This window comes from Carlito syrichta, unplaced genomic scaffold (assembly GCF_000164805.1).
Source record: "Carlito syrichta isolate Samal-C Ts95f unplaced genomic scaffold, Tarsius_syrichta-2.0.1 Scaffold143138, whole genome shotgun sequence".
In the NCBI taxonomy this organism is placed as follows: Eukaryota; Metazoa; Chordata; class Mammalia; order Primates; family Tarsiidae; genus Carlito; species Carlito syrichta.
Window position 1 is genome coordinate 197,049 of NW_007087234.1, and position 20,687 is coordinate 217,735.

A 20,687-nucleotide genomic window follows, 5' to 3' on the forward strand; every position below is an offset into this window, starting at 1 on the left:
ACAGGCACGAGGAGACTGGGCAACATAGCAAGACCCTGTCTCTCTAAAAAAAAAAAAAAATCAAAAAATTATCCAGACGTGGTGATGCACCCCTGTAGTCCCAGCTACTTGGAAGGGTGAGGTGAGAGGATCAATGGAGCCCAGGAAGTCGAGGCTGCAATGAGCCATGCCTATGCCACTGTACTCCAGCCTGGGTGACAGAGTGAGACCCTGAATTAAAAAAAAAAAAAAAAAGCTGACACAAGGCACGCAAGATAAAAGGGTAGTGTGATTATGTCCTAACCACTTGACGTGGATCTGGGGGCCTTTGCCACTTTCATCTAATGAACATTTACTGAACAGCTGCTCTGAGCAGATGCAGCGTCAGGATCCAGGGAGACAGCGATGAGGGGTTCCGCCTGGAGCTGCTGGTACAGGGCTCTCCGTTGCCACATGGGTAGGAGTTATTATTGCCCCCATTCTACAGGTGAGAAAACCGAGGCCTGGGCGTGCTAAGGTCTCGCGTGAGGCCCCATGACAGGGAAGCAAAGGTGCTGGTATTTATACCTTAGCCTGCGCTGGGGACCACTGTGCATTTTTGCCTTTCGAATTTGCAGCATGGGGATCCGGAGCCCTGGAACTCTGCCCTGAGTCCTTCCGGAAAACTTGGAAACAGTTCTGAAGAGGGGGCTTTTCCTTGATTACGGCCATCTCGGGAAGATGTGAAAATTTGGCTCTGATCGAATTAGGCCCATGTTGTGGTATAACTTTCTACAGTCACCATAAAGCTAATAAACTAATAAATTAGACAGAATGAAAATATCATTGGGCGAGACTGCACACTAAGGCCCTGCTGTAATTACTCTCACGGCCGGGGCCAATTTCTCAAATTTCGCCTTGGCCGAGTTTCCTCAGCTCACCGTGTCCCTAATAAGGCATAACTCACTCTATAAACATTAAATTGACTTATTTATTTTAAATTACAGTGGAACGGAAAACCACCTTGATAAGCCTATTCTCATGTATCTGCTTTCCCGTGATTTTTTTTTTAAATCACAGCCCAGTGATTAAAAAAAAACAACAAAGAAAATATCTAGTCTGCTTCGGTCCTCACCCTCCAGCCTGGCCTGGGGCACGACTCCAACTTCAGAGGTTTGACTGCCTCCCTGGAGGCTGGCAGAGGTCATCCTTCATGGGTAAGGATGATTCATGCCTCATTAATAATAATAATGGTGCTACATGTGTGGCGTGCATGCGACCCGTACCGCGGGCTGGGCCCTCTGCCGTGGCCTCTATGCAGGTTCATTTCATCTTCATCATTGGCCCTCGAGGGGCGAACTCTCACAAGCCTCCCCTTACGGATGAGGAATCTTGGGATCAGAGAAGGAAGTGGCTTGCCTGAGGCCACAGAGACTGGCCTGTGGCCTCAGAGGGCCTGTCTCCTGCTCGGGACCCACACGGACCCTCCTTGTGATCGCCCTCCTCTCTGACCTTGAACACTGTTGCAGTTCTCTGGCTATGCAAGCCCCTGCCTCCCCGTCCCGTCGGGAGGTCCCTAACATACCCCTGCCCCAAGGTCCCGGCCGGAGCCTTTCTCTGGGATGCCAGTTCCTCCTAGACAGATCCTGATTTAAGCTTGCTTCCTGGGTTGCTAGTGGGATGCCCATCCTTTCACTGCGACCTTGGGCATGTTACTTGGCTTCTCTGTGCCTCGGTTTCTTCAACTGTGGGATGAGGATGAGATAACAGTGCACGATAGTCACCCTACGTAATAACCAGCATCGTAGCATGCAGGGGTAAGACGAGCTAATACATGTCAAGGGGGTAAGCCAGGACCTAGCACACATGAGGTGTGCTGTGTGATCAGCTGTGATTCTGCAGATTAGCAAGCACCAGTACGTGCCTGGCAACGTCCTCAGCAACTCGTGGATCTAAGGGCAGAGCTCACCTTGTTTCACTTTGCAAAACCGATGGGTACCTCTCTCCACCACCCCCTGTCTGTGTGACCTTGGGGGAGCCGCGTCACCTGATTGAGCCTCAGGGTTCCCACATGACCTACCTGCCCTTCCAGGTTTGGGGCCAGGCTGGAGGTGACATGGGCCAGGTGCTTAGAACCGGGGCCTTCTCTGTGATGGGGATCGGCATTGCTCCTGCTGGTTCCTCCAGGGCTAGCTCTGGCCCTGCTGCTCCAAGCCCACGACCCCAGGAGAATGCTCCCTCTTTCCTCTTGCTAAGCTCTTCCCTCACCTTCTTGTGGGCCAGGAGACAGCACAGAGAAGCCAAGCAACCTGCCCAAGGCCACGGTGTCCCCAAGTGGCAGAACCGACACTTGGCCCCAAGTCCACCGGCTGCCACCACCTGTGCTCTTGGCCACAAAGCCACCCCCCTTCCCCCAAGGAGCCCCTTCTTAACTCTGAGAATCAGGACTCCAGACCCAAGGGGCCTGAGAGCCGGGATAAAAACTCATGCCTCCAGGAGTCATTGGGAAAGGTGGATTCTCCATGCCTGGTCCTGTGTGCTGCTGGGAGCCTCGCCACCATGGGCTCTGCGTTCATAGAGGGTTCCATGTCCCTGGGACCTGCCGCCTTTTTCTTCTTTGCCACCCAGTCTCTGGGCAAGAATCCACATCCATACCCAGGCCTCTGGAAGAGCAGCAGAAGAGAGTGGGGGGGTTGGGAGGAGGTGTAAATGCCTGTGCCAAGGCATGGCATGGTGGGGACGCCAACACACACGCTAACAACAGGCAGGCATTGTCTCCTATTATCTCATTTAAGCCCCACAAAGGGCTCATTATCCCCAACGGTAAGTTGGAGAAATGGAGCCACAGAGTGGTAGAGTAACTTACTGCAGGTCACACAGCTAGTCAGTAGACAAGGCAGGGTTCCAAGCCAGGCAGCTGGGTTCCAGAGTCCATGTGGAGTCCACGCCCCACCATCTTCACCACCCACAGTGTGTGGCAGGCCCTGGTGGGGGAGGGGGCAGGGGCACATGGGAAAGCAACCTGTGACATGAAAGTCCTTCCTCGGGGCCCACATGGGTGTGTTGACTACGGGTGGTTCCGCCACGGTCACGTCCTTAGCCTGAGTTACTGTTAAATGATACTGCCGAAGAATGAGGGAGAGACCCTGGCCTCTCTCCCAAACCTGCAGGGGAGTGGACACTCACGCCCTTCCTTATCTCACCTTCTCAACGCCATCACCAAGAACACACATCCTTACGCCAGCAATGGGCAGAAGGGACGGGTAGTAGGGGCGGTGAATGGTAGTGATGCGTCCATGAAAACGCAGCAGGGCCGGGCGCGGTGGCTCACACCTATCATCCCAGCACTTTGGGAGGTGGAGGCGAGAGGATTGTCTGAGCCCAGGGGTTCAAGACCAGCTTGGGCAACTTGGCCAGACCTCTGCTCTACAATAAATCAAAAAACTAGCCAGAAGTGGTGGCATGTGCCTGTAGTTCTGGCTACTTGGAAGGTTGAGACAGGATTGTCTGAGCCCAGGAGGTCAAGACTGTTGGTGGCCATGATCATGCCACTGCACCCCAGCCAGGGTGACTCCAGCTGGGAGGAGTCTGATTCCGGCTCAAAAAAAATACTGAAAACAGCAGCCTACCAGGCCACTGCTCACTTCTGCAGACCTTGTCTCCCCTGATAATGTGTGTGTGTGTGTGTGTGTGTGTGTGTGTGTGTGTGTGTGTGTGTGTGTGTGTAACAGCATGTTTCTGCTTTGGCCTTGGTGAAGATCCAGAGGCCTCACTCTAGGAGCTTGACTCCAGTGGGAACTCACCCCTACAGGTGGTGGCCACCCATCTCTTCCATGGCTGGCTTAGCCCTGAGCTCCCAAGGCCCCAGCTCGGACATTCCCCAGCTCCCTCAGTCGCTCTGTGGGAGTCTGTCTGCTCACGGGGCGTCGCTCACAAACCAGGGGTTCACAGGCCAGAGCCGTCAGTCATCAAGATCTATTTGACCAATATTGAAGGGTTTTTAATTAAAATAACATTCTTTAATTAACTCAGTGACAAAATATTGAAAATCAAGAGATGTTTAATTCAAATCTATATGTGTGGCTTTTCTTTTTAAAAAGCTGAAGATGTGGCTTTTATACTAATTATCCCCAAATTATAGTAAACAACCACCATAAATAATGGCTGGGTTTAGACACAGGGACAACCTCTTTCCCCCACTATCCACACTACTCTCAATTGTTTGAAACGATATCGTGAGAACTAGTTTGGGCCATGTACAACGAAAACCCAAAGTAAGTGTATCTTTTTTCTTTTCTTTTTCTTTTTTGTAAGTGTATCTTAAACTAGAGAAGAGTTTAGTCTTTCTCCTAAGCATCCCAGGCAGTCCATCCAAGTTCACGGTGTGCTCCATGGTGTCAGGGAGTCAAGCCCCTTCTCTCTTGATGTTCCCCTGTGTATGGTCTCCATCCTCAAGGTCACATCAAGAAGGCTGCTGCAGCTCCAGCCATTGCATCTACATTAGGAGAAGGACACTCCCTCTCTTTTAAGGACGCTTCAGTAAATTGTACATAACAGTCTGCAGCAAGGGTGACTAGAAAATGTAGCCTTTATTCTGGACAACCACATGTCCAGCTAGCTATCACAGTAACAATTACTAGGAAAAGAATAGCTGCTGAATTGTTTAACTCCCTTGCACAGACGGTGAGCCCGTGAAGATGAGACCTTGTCTTTGACTTTGCCTCTGAGCATCTGCTGCTTCATTAATAATTTACATGCTGTTGAGTCGTTCCAAGGAATTCACAAGGAGATGGTGGTTATGAACCTATTGGGCAAAGTTCATGGCACTTGAATGTAAGTTTAGCGGCTGTCCGTTTCATCCATTCTATACCCCAGCTTTACGCGGCCCCCTCCTTCAGGTCTTTACCCAAATCATCACCTCCTCAGTGAAGCCTCCCCTGACCCCTCCACCATTTAAAATTTTAAATGTGAAACCCCACCTCCATTCCCATCACCCTCGATCCCTGACCCGTGTTTATTGTTCTAAACACACCGACAGCCCGCCAACATGCGACATATTTTTAAGCTCACTTTGTTCCTGGTCTGTCTCCCCCAACCAACACACGAGCTTCATGAAGACAGCAGTTTTTGTCTGTATTGTTCACAAGCTGCATCCCTAGCACCCTGGACAGGCCCTGGCACAGAGTAGATGCTCAGTAAAAAAATATGTGGAACAAATGAGCCGATATTGTTTCTAAGCACCAGCCGCTGTGCTGATTGTGAGAGACAAAGCCAGAAGCAAGTATCTTCCCATTCTCCTCTCCCCGTGGCATCAAGCCCGAAGTCGAACACACCAAGATAAATACCTATTACCTTGGATGGGATCTTGGTGCCAGCAAGAGTCCAGGCATTTTAATTTTGTTTTGACAAAGAGGCTGATGGGAGAAGCCGGCCGGCTCCTCTGCCTCCCATCTGCTGGCGGCCCTGGGCATCCCGGCCCGACCTTTCCTGCCTTGGGGGCCGCGTAGCTCAGGACAGTCAAACATAATTGGCCTGCCCTACTTTTTAAGAGAACCCGGATTGAAGGATTGGGCTTTTGGCGGGCTGACCTGCTTAAGAGCCTTGAGAGGGAGCTGGGAGTTTAAATTTTCCACTGCCAAACCCAGGATGCTTTTAGCTCGGCTCTGATGAAGCAGCGGGAACCGGGTTCGGCCCCAGGTCACCCGTCAGCCGGCCTGGGAGGGTGGGGCCTCCTGTGGGGCCAGGTCCAGCCTCCACGTTGCAGAGGATGTTCAGGTTTGCCTGGCCAGAGTCGTGGGTCCTGCTCCGACACCGCCCCTAGACCATCCCAGAGGAAAGCCTGATGTCCGGCCACTCTCAGGTGTTCTGTCCTCTTGATGGACTCCTGGACTTGAGTTCCTGCCCCTAGCTCTTCCAGGCCTTCGCTGCATGGCCTCAGCAAATTGCCTGGCCTCCCTGAGCCTCATTTCCTCATCTGTTAAACGAGGGTCATTCTTCTGACCTCACTGGGCGGTTGCCGATACTAAGCGATATAATGCTGGTTGACTACTCTGTCCAAATCGGACTCTGAGGCTATGTCACCTGGACACTCTCCCTGCAGGAAGTGGGCTGATTGACAGCCACTCAGGAGGGCCAGGTCGACCCAGTCCCTGGGCAGAAGAGGCTCGCTGGCTCTTCCACACTGCAGTGCTCTGGCATGCAGCCTGCTTTTCCAGGGGTCAAGAGCCACCTCGCGGAACCTCTTTTCTGATCCTTTTGTCCTGTGGTTGAAGAGTTTGGTCTCTGCGGTCTCTAGTCTTGTATCAGAGGGACCCATGTGACAGATTCTTGCTGGAGTTTGTTTCCAGAAAGAGCATGGTCCCTGCAGAAGAATGAGGCTGCCTGGTCACCAGAGGACACAGCCAGGCTGTGTACCAGGTCACCATTTCCCTCCGAAGCCACAGCCTGCTGCCTGGATGACTCCAGAGCACCCATGCTTTCCGCCCATCCTTTCCGCCTTCCCACTCTGAAGGGGTTTGTTTCGTTCTGCCGCTGACTGAGTGTGACCCGCAGAAGTCCCAGCCATGCTGGGTGCTATTCCCACCTGGAACAGCAGGGAGCATGAGGGTTAACTAACAGCATGTCTTAGTTCCTTTGAGCTGCTGTAACAAAATCCCATAAACCAGGCAGCTTATGAACCACAGATGTTTATCTCTCATGGTTCTGGAGACTGGGGAATTCAAGGTCAAGGCAGAGTCCATGTCAGCTGAGGGCCCGGTCTGGTTCACAGAGCCCCCTCGGTCTATAAAGCCAGAAAGTGCTGTGTCCTCACATGGCAGAGGAGACAGGACAGCTCCTTGGGGCCTCTTTTCAGGGGTGTTCCCACCCTCATCACCTCCCAGAGGCACCACCTCTCAAGACCATCACACTGTGACTAGGGTTCAATATCTCAATGGCGGGGGAGGGTCACAACCATTCAGACACAGCAGCCGTTGACTCTGGAGTCCAGCTGCCAGGGCTCAGGACCCGGCGTCGACACTCTCGGGTGGAGTGATCCGAGTCAACCGGTTATAACCAACACTCCTTTGCCTCAGCTTCCTCATCTATGGAAGTGGGAGGAAAATAATAACACCTAGGTCATGGGATTGTTGTGAAGATTGAATTTTACAGATGGGAACACGGAGGCATTCAATGACGTGCCCCAGATCACACACCTGTAGCCTGCTAAAGCTGGGAATACCCAGCCCACAGGAAGGCCCAGGGAAGTACCAGCTACTTATAATTCCGGTTACTGAGGGCTTTCAGGCAGACTCGAGCGAGGTTCATTTTCAAAGTGTTTCACGCAGGGTCTTGCATCCAGTGGGTGCTGAGACTAGTGAGTCAGGCACTGCCCCCAGCAGGGTGAGGACCTGACTCCTACTTGCACACAGTAGGGGCGCAGCTGTGTTCACGGAACAAAACCAGAGAAACCGCTGGAGCCGGGGGCAGCCCCGTCCACATCTTCCCTCTGCTACTGCAGGCAGGCTCGGTTCCAGCCAGTTGGGGGCCTGCCCGTGCCAGCTTTCACCTGCCACAAAGCGGAGAGGCAGAGACAGAGACAGGGACTCCTGTCAGGGAACACAGCAACCTGGAGGGATAGAAAGGAGGCGGCGAGAGAGCCGCGTCCTCAGCCTCCCTCACGTTCACTGCCCAGCTTCCCTTTGGCCTGGCTCCCCGTACCCCATGGCACAGAGCCTCCTCTTGCAGGGCACGTGCCCTGAGCCCCATGCCGCCCAGCCGGGATGGCGTCGGGTGAGGCGGGGTAGAAGGAGCACCCCAAACCCTCGCCCCCTCCCACCTCTGTACCCGCCCCCAAACAGACCCTGAGTCCAGCAGGCTGACCGGTGAGGGGCTAAATGGATCAATCAGGACCTGGAGGAGGAAGTGGTTTCCATGGCAGCAGCCAGAGGCTGGAAAAGAGAGGCCTGGAGAGGAAGGGGGGCTGGAAGAGAGCGAGAGCGGTGGGCATGGGAGGCAGCGGGCCGTGGGAAGGGGGTCCACAGGGGCGAGATGGGGCAGGGGTGGGTCAGGGGCGGGGCCTGAGGCGGGGGACAGCGCTGGGTGGGAGGAGCACAGGGGCCAGCGACCCCAAATTCGTCCTTGCGGGGGCCCCGTCCTGACTTCCTGGACTCAGGATCCCACCCAGGCGAGGCTCTCGGTGGCTTTTCTTTGGAGCATCTGATTCCTGAGAGGTGTGTTTCCACATTGGAAACAGGTCCTTGCCAGGGTGCCAGCTCATGCGTCGCGGCTAGCATCTCGTGGGCTGGCATCCACCCAGCACGAGGGTCCCCTCTCAGGGTGAAGAGAGAACAGAGGAGGGCATGGCTGGGGGCTGGGGCAGCAGGCAGCAAGAACCTCCCCTCAGAAAGGCAATGGAGGGGCGGGAGGGCCTCCCCCTCATCCTGACCCTTCACAGTGGGCAGAAGGGGGGACTGGCCAAGCAGCCCTCACAGTTGGCTGCCAATGACCACAAGGCCCGTCCATGGAGGCCGTCCATGGAGACTGTGGCCAGGGTGGGGCCTGAGATGGGTGGGTGGGGTGAGGTGAAGGGAAGACTACGGGAGGAGGCAGGGCGGGCAGGGGGCTGGCTGGAATGTTCTGGAACTTCTCCTTCCCACCTCCCTTCTCCACTATCCTTCCCTCCTTACCACCCCCACATTTGATTGGCTGCCATAGATGTTTTGCACCCACTGAGCAGTTTTCTGATGGAAACCGTGTTCAGGTTGAAAGGGAGGTGAAAATCACACTAATGGCTTTTTAAAGGCCCTGGAAAGGAGAGTTCAGCAGCTTCTGGGAAGAAAGGAGAAAACACGCAGGGAAGAAGCTCACAGAACTGGCAGCGCGGAGGGGCCCAGGTCCTGGGTGAGGGGCTTTTCTGGAGGCTTCAGGCCCCCTGTCTGGCGCTGCCCTCTCTCCCCTCCCTCCAGTCCATACCACCCATAGGCCTGGCTCTCAGGGCAGTCTACCACCCTGAGACTGGCCAGGCTCCCGAATGACTCCCCAGTTGGGGGAATGACTGGATTTGGGTAGGAGGACCCAGACCGTGAGCCCCCAGTCCCACAGAACAATTCAGACATGTCTTTTTCCCATTTGGCTGGGGGAGAAGTTGGATTCAAATTCTCCAGTGAAAAGAGACATTTCTGGTTTGTTGAAAACCAAACCCACTGCGACCTGGCTCAGGGCAGCCATGGTTGCAGGCCCCTGCGCTCCTGCTATGCCTGCCCACCAGGGAGGCTTTGTAACGCCATCCCTAGACTACCCGTCCTCACATCATCAGTAGGGGACAGCCATCGGCCCATTTCCCAGGACCCCTGATGGATCACCAGGCCCAAAGGGCCTGGACTCTCCTTCCCAGATGGGCTGTGACTACTGCCTGGTCTTGAGCAAATGTTCTCCCTCTAGTGTTCTTATCTGTTAAATGTAGGGGAAACAACTTTTCTGACTTGTCTGGGACTGAGGGGTTACCAGGACATGGGACTTTTAGTGCCAAAGCCAGGAAAGTCCTGGACACATTGGGACTAGCTGCCCAGAAGTTCCAGAACATTCCAGAGAGTTCCCTTCCATCCTACTAGTCCTGGCTAAATGACCAGGCTGAACTGGGAGAACTGACACCCAAGGAGCGAACTCCTCAATGTACATCCTGTCCCCACGGGGCAGGCCCTTAGCTCAAGGGAGTGTCACAAACGTCCACTTGCTTCCCTGCTTGAGTACGTCCCATGGCCCCACACCTCCCAGGGGAAATGTCTCTCTCGTGTGCCCCTGGGAAGGCTTGCTGGAGCTGAAACACCATGGCTTGGCCAAAAGGAGGGGCGGGCATCCTTTCTGGATTTCGGGTTGTTCTGCCCCTGTTTCCTTAGAGTTGAAACTCCCCTCCTCACAGGCAGACGTGTTGACACTATTGTCAGGGGTGGCTCAGGTCTTCCCATCTCAGGTGACTTTGGTCAAGTTCATACCAAGAAGGACAAAGCAACTTGCCCTTGACCTAGGGCTGGAGTCTGGGACCCACTTTCTGGGCTCGAGTGTGGACCCACCGCCAGAGGACCAGGAAAGAGTGAGGGCATCCTCCCTTCCAGAAGCTGGATGATGGGGGCAGGTGCAGGGCGAGGACCAGGAGGCCAGGAGCCCAGTCTGCAAATTGCACAGTGTGGAGGCCGTGTTCATGGGTGGCCATGTTTGTGGCAGCCCTTGGTAGTGAAAAGCACCCCAGTGTTCCAATCATTTCTGCTCAACAATACTCATTAGGTATCTGCCATGCGCCCCAAACGTGTAAACTCTAGGTTCTGGGATTTAGGGTTCAGTGAAGCCAATGGAAGGAGCATCCCCGCCCCAGCATGTCTTGGAGAACAGGACAAGGGTAACCAGACAGGTGAGCTGAGGGAGGAGGCAGAAGGATTGAGGCCCTGAGACCTAGAGGGGACTTCACTGGCCATCTCCACCAGCAGCAGCATCACCTTGGAGCTTGTTAGAAACTCTCGGGCCCCCCAGCCTTGGCAGAATTTGCATTTTATCCTGATCCTCAGGGATTCTCGTGCACGCCAGCACCTCCTGGGGTCTCCTAGGGAGGATCCCACCCAAGACACGGTCTGGGGAGACCCTTTCTTGCCTGTCTCCATCTGCTTTCTCGGGTCTGCTGGTTGCCACAAATGCCACTGCCAGTAGCCAATCTGTTTCCCAACCTGGGGAGCCCGTGTTGTCACCCAGGGATGCTGTGAGGGCAGCTGGGGACAGGCGTAGCCAGGGCTGGTCCAGCAGGTATGCACCTGGGCCACTGGGCCACATTGCAGACTTGAGCCCAGTCTGCAAATTGCACGGGTGTGGGGGGGAAGGCAGGGGAGGGCAGAGACCTCACGCCCCACCCCCTTTTTCCAGGGAGCAGCAGAGCTTTTCCGAATTTCTTATTAGCAAACATCCCACCAGCACTGAGGGCTGCTGGAGACTTTATGGCCATTTTTATGAGCTCTGCCCCTTGGCTCTCCAGGTGGAGCAGGCATTTTGCAAATGTCACCCCAGCATCACGGACGTGACCCTGAACTTGGGCCTCAGGGAAGGAGCAGTCCATCCGGGGATCATGACAGACACACAAACGGTGAAACTTCATGACTTCACTCTCAGATCTTTCCAGCACGAATGAGGGAGGGCAGAGCCCAGGCAGGCGCTGGACTCATAAGATTGCAGGGGGTGTGTTTAACCTACTTGCAAGAACAACTCTGTCCCCAGCCTCCGAGAAGCTCGGTTTCCATGCAAACAATGGTTATACAAATGAAAAGGCTCTCTCATCTCTTCATTAAAGCCTCAGAGGACCCATCGCCACCTGAATCCTCTCTGCTAGCCTGGAACACTGTGTGTATAAATGAAGATGTTTGAATGACAAAATGTTTTTTAAAAAGGGAAGATTATAAAAGTTTGGTCCTGAGAAGCTCTCTCCTTCGATTGCTGAAATTTGGCAAGAGATGCAAGGCCACACACCATTTCCCTCCCCCCATCTGTCCCTTCCTTCCTCTTTCCTGGGCCCGGACCAGATCTGAGTTTGCAGACAGGCTGAGTTGGGCCTGGTCCTCCAGTGGAGGGAAGCTGCGGAAAGGTTTTAAGCTGAAAAGGGACAGGTCGAGTCTTCACTGTCACAAGGTCGCTCTGGCAGCAGGGTGGGGGGCCTCAGGCAGGGAGGCAGGGGCAAGGATGAAGACAAAAGTGGGGAGGTTCTGAGCCGACCAAGCAGAGGCAGGAGACTGGAGAGAAGGAAATGCCCACAAGCCACCTGTCCTACAATGTCCCCTAATCAAAGGGAAGATTAAAGGAGGGTCAGAGGCTCCTACATGAATGTCACACACACTTTTCTCATAGAGAAATTCCGCAGCCCCACCCTCCCTTCCAACTCTATCTGGGTTGTATGTACAGTTGCAACCGAACTTATTATTTGCATTTGAAGCTCTCTGCCCATTGAGCACAGCGCCTTAGAAAGTAGGAATAGGGCTCAAGCCTGTAATCCCGGCACTTTGGGGGGCCGAGGCAGGAGGATTGCCTGAGGCCAGGAGTTTGTCATCAGCCTGGGCAACATAATAAGACCCTATCTCTATAAAATAAAAGAGAAAAGAAAAAGAAAGATTAGGAATGGGGAAAGTCAGGTTGTGCAAGGGATAACGCGCGGAGTGAGATGCTTCCAGAGGAAGGCATCCCAAGCAGTGTGGGCAGAGAGACAAAACGTCATCAAAGACTCTCGTACAGTCACTTTAGGAACAGACGGTGTCTCATAACGTCAAGCAGGGGCCCGGCTACGCCCTGTCTTCCTCTGGTACACAGTCTTGCACTCCGTGCTGAAACATCAAAGAAGAGTCAGGTGGCGAGGCGGCCTTCGAGGCTGTGTTTTCGTGAAGAGACGAGAGGCAGCCCAGTGTCCCTCGAAGGAGGACAGCTACATACGAGACGGTGCATCCATGCAATGGGACGCCACTCAGCCCGAGAGAGGAACCAGCGCTCGGTGAAGCCACTAGCATGAATGAATCTCAAAACAACGTGAATGAGCGGAGGAAGCCAGACAAAAAATGGAACACCTGCCTTGACTCCATTTCTATAACACCGTGGGGAACGTGATTTATAGTGACAGGAAGCAGATCAATGACTGCCTGAGGCCGAGGGGGTGGGCTGCAGAGAGCACAAGGAGCCCTTTAGAAGAGGGGGATACGTTCATTATCTTGATTGTGGCAATAGTTTCGATACATCAGGATGTATCGAGTGTGTGAACTTTCGCTATGTACAGTGTATTGTTTGTCGATTACACCTCAATAGAGCTATAAGCAGAATTTAGAATAAAGTAAGGTCAGGATCCCAGAACACATTTTAGGTAAGGGTAAACTGGCCTAGCGCGTGGCAAAACCCCTCGGGCCCAGAAGGATGAAGTTGTGGTTGTGATGAACTTGATCCTGGAAGGTTAATTAATGTCCAACCTCTTCCCTCCAAGAAGGAACGAGATGTACATGCAGGTTTGTGAGGAAAAAAAACCCTGGTGCTGCCATTTAAAAGGACAGTCTGCTCCTCAACTTGTGGCGGTTTACATCCCAGTAAGCCCATTGTAAATCGAAAAGATCTTATGTTAAAAATGTCTTTAAAATACCTGGCCAGGCCGGCTCGGGTTCGGTGGCTCAGGTAATCCCAGCATTTTGGGATGTCAAGGCGTGTGGATTGCCTGAGTCCACAGGATCAAGAACAGCCCGGGCAACTTGGCGAGATGTCGTCTCTACAATATAAAAAATAGCCAGGTGTGGTAGCGTGCGCCTATAGTTCCAGCTACTTGGAAGGTGGAGGCAGAAGGATCGCCAGAGCCTAGCAGGTTGACACTGGGGTGGCCATGAGCATGTGTGCCACTGTACTCCAGCCTGGGCAAAGGAGTGAGACTCCAACTTAAAAAAAAAAAAAAACCACCTGGTCAGGCATGGTGACACATGCCTGTAGTTCCAGCTCCAGAAGGAGGACTGCTTAAGATCAGGAGTTCAAGATTGGCCTGAGCGACATAGCAAGACCCTGTTTCTACAAAAAAATTTAAAAATTAGTCCGGTGTGGTGGCAGGTGCTTGTAACCCCAGCTACTCAGGAGGCTGAGGCAGGAGGATCACCCAGGAGTTGGAGGCCACAGTGGGCCATGATCATGCCACTACTCTCCAGCCAGGGCAACAGAGTAAGACCCTTCTGTTAAAAAAAATACATCAAAAATTAAAAGATAAAACACCTGACCTACTGTGCTTCCTAGCTTAGCCTAGCCTATCTTAAATGTGCTCAGAATGCTTACAGTAGCCTACAGCTGGGCAAAGTCATCTAACACAAAGCCTGTTTTGTAGCAAAGTGTTGAGTGCTGCCAGTAATGCATCAAATACTGTCCTGAAAGTGAACAGCGAGTGGTCGTGTGGATGCTGAAAGCAGTTTCTGCCGAATGGGAATCGCCTTTGCACCTTTGCAACGCTGAAAAATCCTTAAGGCGACCGACCCATCGTAAGTCGTGGCCTCCTGGGTTACTTTGCTGTCTTATCCCCGATACATACTCAGCACCACAGCAGTGCTTAGTACGTGGTGGGGGCTTAACGATTTGTTCTAGAACATAATTCATTAACCACATAAGGGCAAGAAGACGACACAGGCCCACGGCACACCCGGTCCTATCCTAAGAGTGTTTGCGTACGTTCATTCATTGAGGCCTCAGATCTCAGTAAAAGTGAAATGTTGGACCACTCGATTTCCCACCCCCACAGGGAGGTGCGTCTAAAGCGTGTTCCCGGTCTCCCCCCAGCCCCATTCCCTGCTCCGAGCACCCCCATCTTGATTCCATGAGCTTCTCGTGTCTGGAAGGACAAAGCTCGCGTTGGGGCTGGACAATGTGCGTTGGACTCGCTCAGCGAGCCCCCGTCCCCAGGATTAAGGGCCTGCCAGAAGCTCAAGGCAGGGAATTTAGGAGAATAAAAATGCCACCCCGTTTCTCCCAGCAGGGAGGAAGCATATGGCTCTCGTTACCTGGAGAGGTGATGAGGCTCAGAATAGAAACATGTTCAAGAGCTGTGGAGACAGATTCAGACACCAGAGAGCTCACATGCGCTCGCTGGTCAAGGAGCTCTGAGGGGCGGTGGGAGGCGGGGAGCATCCATGGGCTCTGGCATCCACCCAGCTTGAATTCAAACTGGGCACCTTCTCACCCTGTGATCTCAGTCCTCCTACCTCCCACCCCATGCCTCGGTTTCCTCACCTATACGATGGGAATCAGATTACCATTGTTATACAATATGTAAGATAGAATGCTTTGTGTAATGTTATAAAGTAGCATTCTACTAGGGTAGTAGCAAGGATTGGGTTCGAGGGGTAAGTTCTCAGTTTACTGCCTCCCGTTGTATTTCTGTATCCGTATGAGCATCCTGCCCACGACGGCCATAAACCCACAAGGCAGGTATTATAGCACCCGTTTATCAGATGGAGAAACAGCAGCTCAGAGAGGCCAAAGGATCTCGTTCAACATCACATGCTAGTCAAGTGCAGAGTCAAGACTAGAACCCAGGGCTCTCCTGGTCCATTCTGTTTCTACAGATCTCATCCAGACAGGAGAGACTCCCTGAGCAGCTGCCATGGGGCCAGGCTTGTGTCAAGGAGCTCAGAGCTTAGGAGGGGAGACACATAAGTTACAGTGTAGCACGATAGAGACAGGAACCCCGCTTCCAGAGAGATGTGTCCCTGGGGGGATGGAGATAAGCTCTGTCTTCAGAGGGCCGGGCAGTCAGGGCAGCCTGCCTGGTTGAGGCAGTGCCTGAATTTAGAGCCTGAGGAGCACAGACAGCATAGACAAAAGCATGGAGGCAGGGACCCAGTCCCTGGCATGCCTGTATCCACCTCCAAGGCTCAGCTTACTCATGCTGAATGTGGATGGCCCACAGTCCTGGTCCAGGCCCAGCAGAAGCCACAGCAACCCGTCCTTACGTGGCCTCAGCAAGACACACAGGCTGGGGTCAGCCAGCAGGGTCCTCGGTCTCCCAGTGCCTGGCTTTGCAAAAACACAATTACTGGCCCTTCAGAGATGCCGTCAGTGTTAGTAAACTCCAGCCGCTAAACTGCATTACACTGATCTCTCCAGAAACCTTTGCAGTTATTAATAGTTTATTGATCGCAGCCCTTTGCGGTGAGAGCAGGTCTCCTCACCCTCTGCCCCTCGGGTCCCTGCTATCTGCGGAAGGCCTTCCATCCAGCATGCAGATCAATGCCACTCAATTCTGGGCAAAAGGAGTCTCTGGGCCACTTAATCCCCTTTAGGAAGACAGCAGAGAAGGCAAAATCCCAGCTGAGGCACCGAGAAAAAGGGGACCGGTCCCAACCAAAGCCATGACCTGGCATCTGCCAGATCTGCCCGTGAGAACGAGAATCTGCCTTGGCTGAGGACGGCGGGGGGATGGAGGGATCCTGCTCACATAAGCCAGTAGAGATGGGGGAAACAGGGTGAGGAGTTTAGCATCCTTGCAATTCTAAGCCTATTTTGTAAAACAGGATCTTGGCACATGGGGGGAGTGGAGAAAGCGCCGCTGTGGCAGGGGTGTGGGAGGAGGGAGGGGTGAGACACCTCTGGGGATGCAGAAGGAGCCCTGTCGGCCAAAATGAGGATGCTCTGTCTTAAGAGCAGAGGGTTGCCTGGGAAGGGCTTTCGATGGGGGAGTACCGTTCTCCTTATTTGCGTTTGACACAATCTGGATTCTACCTGGAGAATGAACTGGAGGGAGATTAGCAGGGACGGAATGCCTGGCAAACCCTCCGCCTCTGCCTCCGTGTTCCAGGTGGGCAGAGGTGGCACAGAGGCACTGGGGGGAAGTGAATGATTCAGGATCTGTCTAGAATCAGAATGCCCAGGACTTGGTCACTGGTTGTACCTGGGGAGTGCGGACATGGGTGTGGGGTCGAGGACGATGCCCAGGAGCCTACCTGGTCAATGGTAGAGGCAGGGCCATTTGTGGGGCCAGGGAACCTGGCAGGGGGATGCTGGGGCTGTAGAAATAGCCTCAGTGAGGAGCTGCCTTTTTTACAAGGCACCAATCCAGGTGTCCCCCCCCCTTTCGAGCTGTCTTCTATACCACCTGTGAGGTGTAGCCTACATGTGTCACCCAACCATATTGCTTATGTTACTGTCACCTGAGCATGTCATCAGTGTAGTGACTACCTAAACATGACACCTGTGTTGCTGTCCCATAAACACATCTGTAGCCATCACCTAGGTGGCTGCTACCCACATGTATCCGCTTGGGTGTCAGCCGTGTCATGATTATCTTATTACATCACCTGGGGGACTGCCAGCGACACGTGTTCCCTGAGCCAGTTTCTTTTCAGAGCTGTCACCTGAGCATGCCGCCAGCATTCCTGTCACCTACGAAAGTCACTTAAGCAGGCTGCCTCTATAACCGACACCTGCGAGTGTCACCAAGTTCAAATTCTGCTCCTACTGTTTGTAAACCGCGGGGCCGCGAGTGAATCATGCAGTCTCTCTCCCGAGTCCCCATTGTCTTATCTAAAAAATATCACTCTAAATGACTGTCACTTAGGAATGGTGCCCGGCAGAGAGGCTATTTTTTCAGTCTAGCTGAGTTACAAACAAAGAAAATCGTTCCCGGAGGGGAGAGCGACCCCCTGCTGTTACCGCTGTCACCTCGCTCTTTCTTCTGAAAGCAGAGTGCAGAGGGAGGCGGTGTCTTCTCTGCAAAGTTCCCCTGATGAAAGCTCTCCATTCTCTAAGTCCTTCCATGACAGTCGGGGACCAGATGTCAACCTCTGTGTGTTCTATGTAAATGAAGGTGTTTGTTTATGCTGATGTCTGCTGGGTGGTGGGAGGGACCGGCTGGCTCAGCAGAGACAACCATGATGGAGAGAGAGGCTGGCAGCCCAGGTGTGTGTGGGGGGGGGTGAGGCAGGGAAGGTTGGGGGGCCGTGAGGCACAGGGAAGAAGAGTGACTCTGAGGCTATATTGCTCTGCAGAAACACATGGAGATGGAAGCTGAGCGGGCTGGGGACTGTGTACAAGGAGGGTGTGGGGGAGAAGAACCGAATTTCTCAGGGATGGCAGGGCTGGGACACACGCCCAAGGGCCCAGGCTCCTCTGCCCAGCGCGTCTCTCTGATAGGACCATTGGGCCTGGGAGGTGGAGTGGGGCAGTGGATGTGGATACCCTCTCCTGGTTTTCTGCTGTGACTTGAGAACTTCTAAGACCTCATCAGATACTCCAGTCCCTCTGAGTTGTAGCTGGAGGAGGCTGAACTTGCTGGGAGACGACACATTTCCCGACGTGACCGGGATACGGTATTTGCAATGCAGCCTGAGGCTCCTCCGGGTCACCGTGTCCAGATCCCACTTACTGGGAATCCCCTCTCCCCACGGGGCACCAGAGGATGACGGGACAATGGTCATGGCCCCTCCGTCTGTCTGGGTATGACTTTCCTGTGTATAGAAGTTTTGCAGCGGCATCATAGCACTTAATCTCCACTTCAGTCCCAGAAAGTTTTTTTTTGAGTCGGAGTCTCACCCTGTCGCCCGGGCTGGAGTGGAGTGAAGTGGCACAGTCACGGCCACTGCAGCCTCAACCAGCTGGGCTCAGGAGATCCTTCTGCCTCAAGCCTTCCAAGTAGTTGGAACTACAGGTGTGCACCACCATGCCCAGCTATTTATGTATTTATTTATTTATTTATTTATTTACTATAGAGACAAGATTTTGAGAAGTTGCCCAGGCTGGTTTTGAACCCATGAGCTCAGACAATCCCTTCGCATCTGCCTCCCAAAGTGCTGGGATTATAGGCGTGAACCACCTAAGAATTCTTTTTGCATTTGTAAATAGTTGGAGAAAAAAAAACCAGAAGAATATTTCATGGCACTTGAAAATTATATTTAATTCAAATTTCACTAGTCATAAGTTTTATTGGAACACAGTCCACTGATTTGTTTGCGCACTGTCTGATTTGTTTATGCCAGCTTTTGTGCTATAAGCACAGAGTGGAGTAGTTGCAACATCAGGGCAACAAAGCCCAAAATATTGACTCTCTGACCTTTCAGAGGAAAAGTCTGGGAGCAGGTTTGAGGAGATGTCTCCCATCCTCAGGGGTCACCTCCTCTGAGCAGCCCTCCTGGCCACCTCAGAGCCAGAAGTGGCCACCCCCAATGTAGGCCCAGATAAGTCTACATTTTTCTAGGTGACCCTGGAGCACAGATCAACTTCCCTGCCTCTGTGTCCACTTGGAGGGGGGCTCCTTGGGGACAGGGTTCTTGCTGTGCTTCTTTTCAATGTCCCCAAGACTGGGCATAAATAAAGTAGCAGCGTGGTGATGTGGAGAGAGAAATTAGATTCTCATCCTGGTTCTTGCCAGCCACATGGGGTGGGGACAACTGGGTCTCCTCAAGCCTTCGTTTCTGTGTTTATGAAATGGGAATTTGGATCCTACTTGGAGGACGGTCATGAGGCAGGAGGGACAGTTTTGAGCCCGTACCACATGCCAGCGTCATGCTACATGTTGACACTTCCTCATCTATTTCGTCCTCCTGGGATGGCACAGCCATTGGCAGTGGGCACTGCCCACGTTTGTGTAAGATACCAGGCTAGATGACTGGTCCGGCCCACTGGGTACAGATCTGACTTCAGCCGAATACAGTCTACGTCTTCATCCTCTAAGGTGCCGAGCACAGGACAGGCATACCGTCGGTGTTCCATAAATGCTCTCCTCCTCACAGCCCAGCCCACGGGCATGTGGTCGCTTTGCAGCATTTGTTGAGCGGGGCCTGGACCAGCGGGTGCTGCGGAGGGTTTCCTGGAGTGCTGCCTCCCCAGCCCTCATCCCGTCTTCTGCCTCCCCTCAGGCTGCCCGAGGTCCGGATCTCCGACAACGGTCCCTACGAGTGCCACGTGGGCATCTACGACAGAGCCACGAGGGAGAAGGTGGTCCTGGCATCAGGCAACATCTTCCTCAATGTCATGGGTGAGTGCAGGGCCCTGCTCTTGAAGATCAGTGAGAGGTGTGTGCACATGTATGTGTGCACACGCGGGTGCCCGTGGGGCCGTCCTGGGGACCACCCACCAACATTTCTGGCGTGCTTTTTTCTTCCCTTTTCTGCCCTTGCCTGAAGGCCATGCCGAGGGGGGACCTGTGAGGCACTGACCCCAGAGATCTTCTCCCGGGAGCCCCTTCTCCCCCTGGCACTGGTACCCTGAGCTCATGACTGCAGGCCTGGGCCTCATCCCTGGGCCCTCACGTCCCCGCCCAGCCGAGGGGCTCCCATATGGCCACTGTAGCAAAGGAGCGACCAAAGGAGGAGTCCCTGAGGAGCAGCAGGCTATCACGGTCTCTGGGCCTTGGTTTCCACTTCAGTGTCTCTCTTCAAAATGTCCCCAGGCAGCATGGGGATGTGGGGAGAGGAATTGGTGAGGACACGGGGAGGGAGGGGTCGGCAGCTGTGGGTGTGCCCTGCCCAGGCTGCAGCAAGAGGCCTGTGGATAGGCACACGGGGGCACCGGGGGGAGGGCGTTTCTATGGGGAGGTCTCCCTGGGAGTGCGCGACAGCATCTCGGCCGTGATGCTCACTTGTTGCAAAGGCTCTGCGCCTAGCCAGATTGCTCCCTGTCCCTCCAAGGTCTTTCTGGACATGTCAAAGGGTCAGAATGATGCGCTCTGATGCTATCTCTGCGCCTCCATTTATGCATCTATAAAATGGGGAGAATAATACTAGTGCCTGTCTCTAGCTGGCTGGGTCCTTGGACAAACTCACCCCCACTGCAGCCTCAGTTTCTCCACTTGTAAAACAAGGGCATGGTCTCTGAGTGATCTCAGAAGTCCCTGCCGGCTCTGATGTTCTTGTCAGAGACACCCTTGGAGTCAGGCTCAGCCATGAGGATGGGAGGACGTGGCCTCGACTTCTAGCTCTGTGTTCTCTGATTTTCTTTTTTTTTTTTTGAGTTGGAGTCTCACTCTGTCACCCAGACTGGAGTGGAGTGGCACGCTCCCGGCCACCGCAGCCTTGGCCACCACGGCCTCAACCTGCTGGGCTCCGGTGATCCTTCTGCCTCAGCTTTCCAAGTAACCAGAATTACAGGCACGTGCTACCACACCTGGCTAATTTTTTGATTTATTGTAGAGATGAGGACTCGCCAAGTTGCCCAGACAGGTCTCGAACCCGCAGGCTTAGGCAATCCACTCACCTCAGCCTCCCAAAGCACTGGGATTACAG

At 53.6% G+C, this 20,687-nt stretch overlaps 1 protein-coding gene across 1 annotated transcript in view; it reads left to right on the top strand.

Moving 5' to 3' along the window:
* The window catches only part of LOC103251589 (immunoglobulin superfamily member 21), a gene marked incomplete at both ends in the record, with an annotated part of 107,149 nt that extends 87,708 nt beyond the window's left edge, over window positions 1–19,441 (top strand). Inside the window, one exon of the mRNA XM_021708624.1 lies at window positions 19,323–19,441. Coding sequence (XP_021564299.1) covers window positions 19,323–19,441 — 119 coding nt within the window. The remainder of the gene's footprint in view (window positions 1–19,322) is intronic.
* Window positions 19,442–20,687: the final 1,246 nt, after the last annotated feature.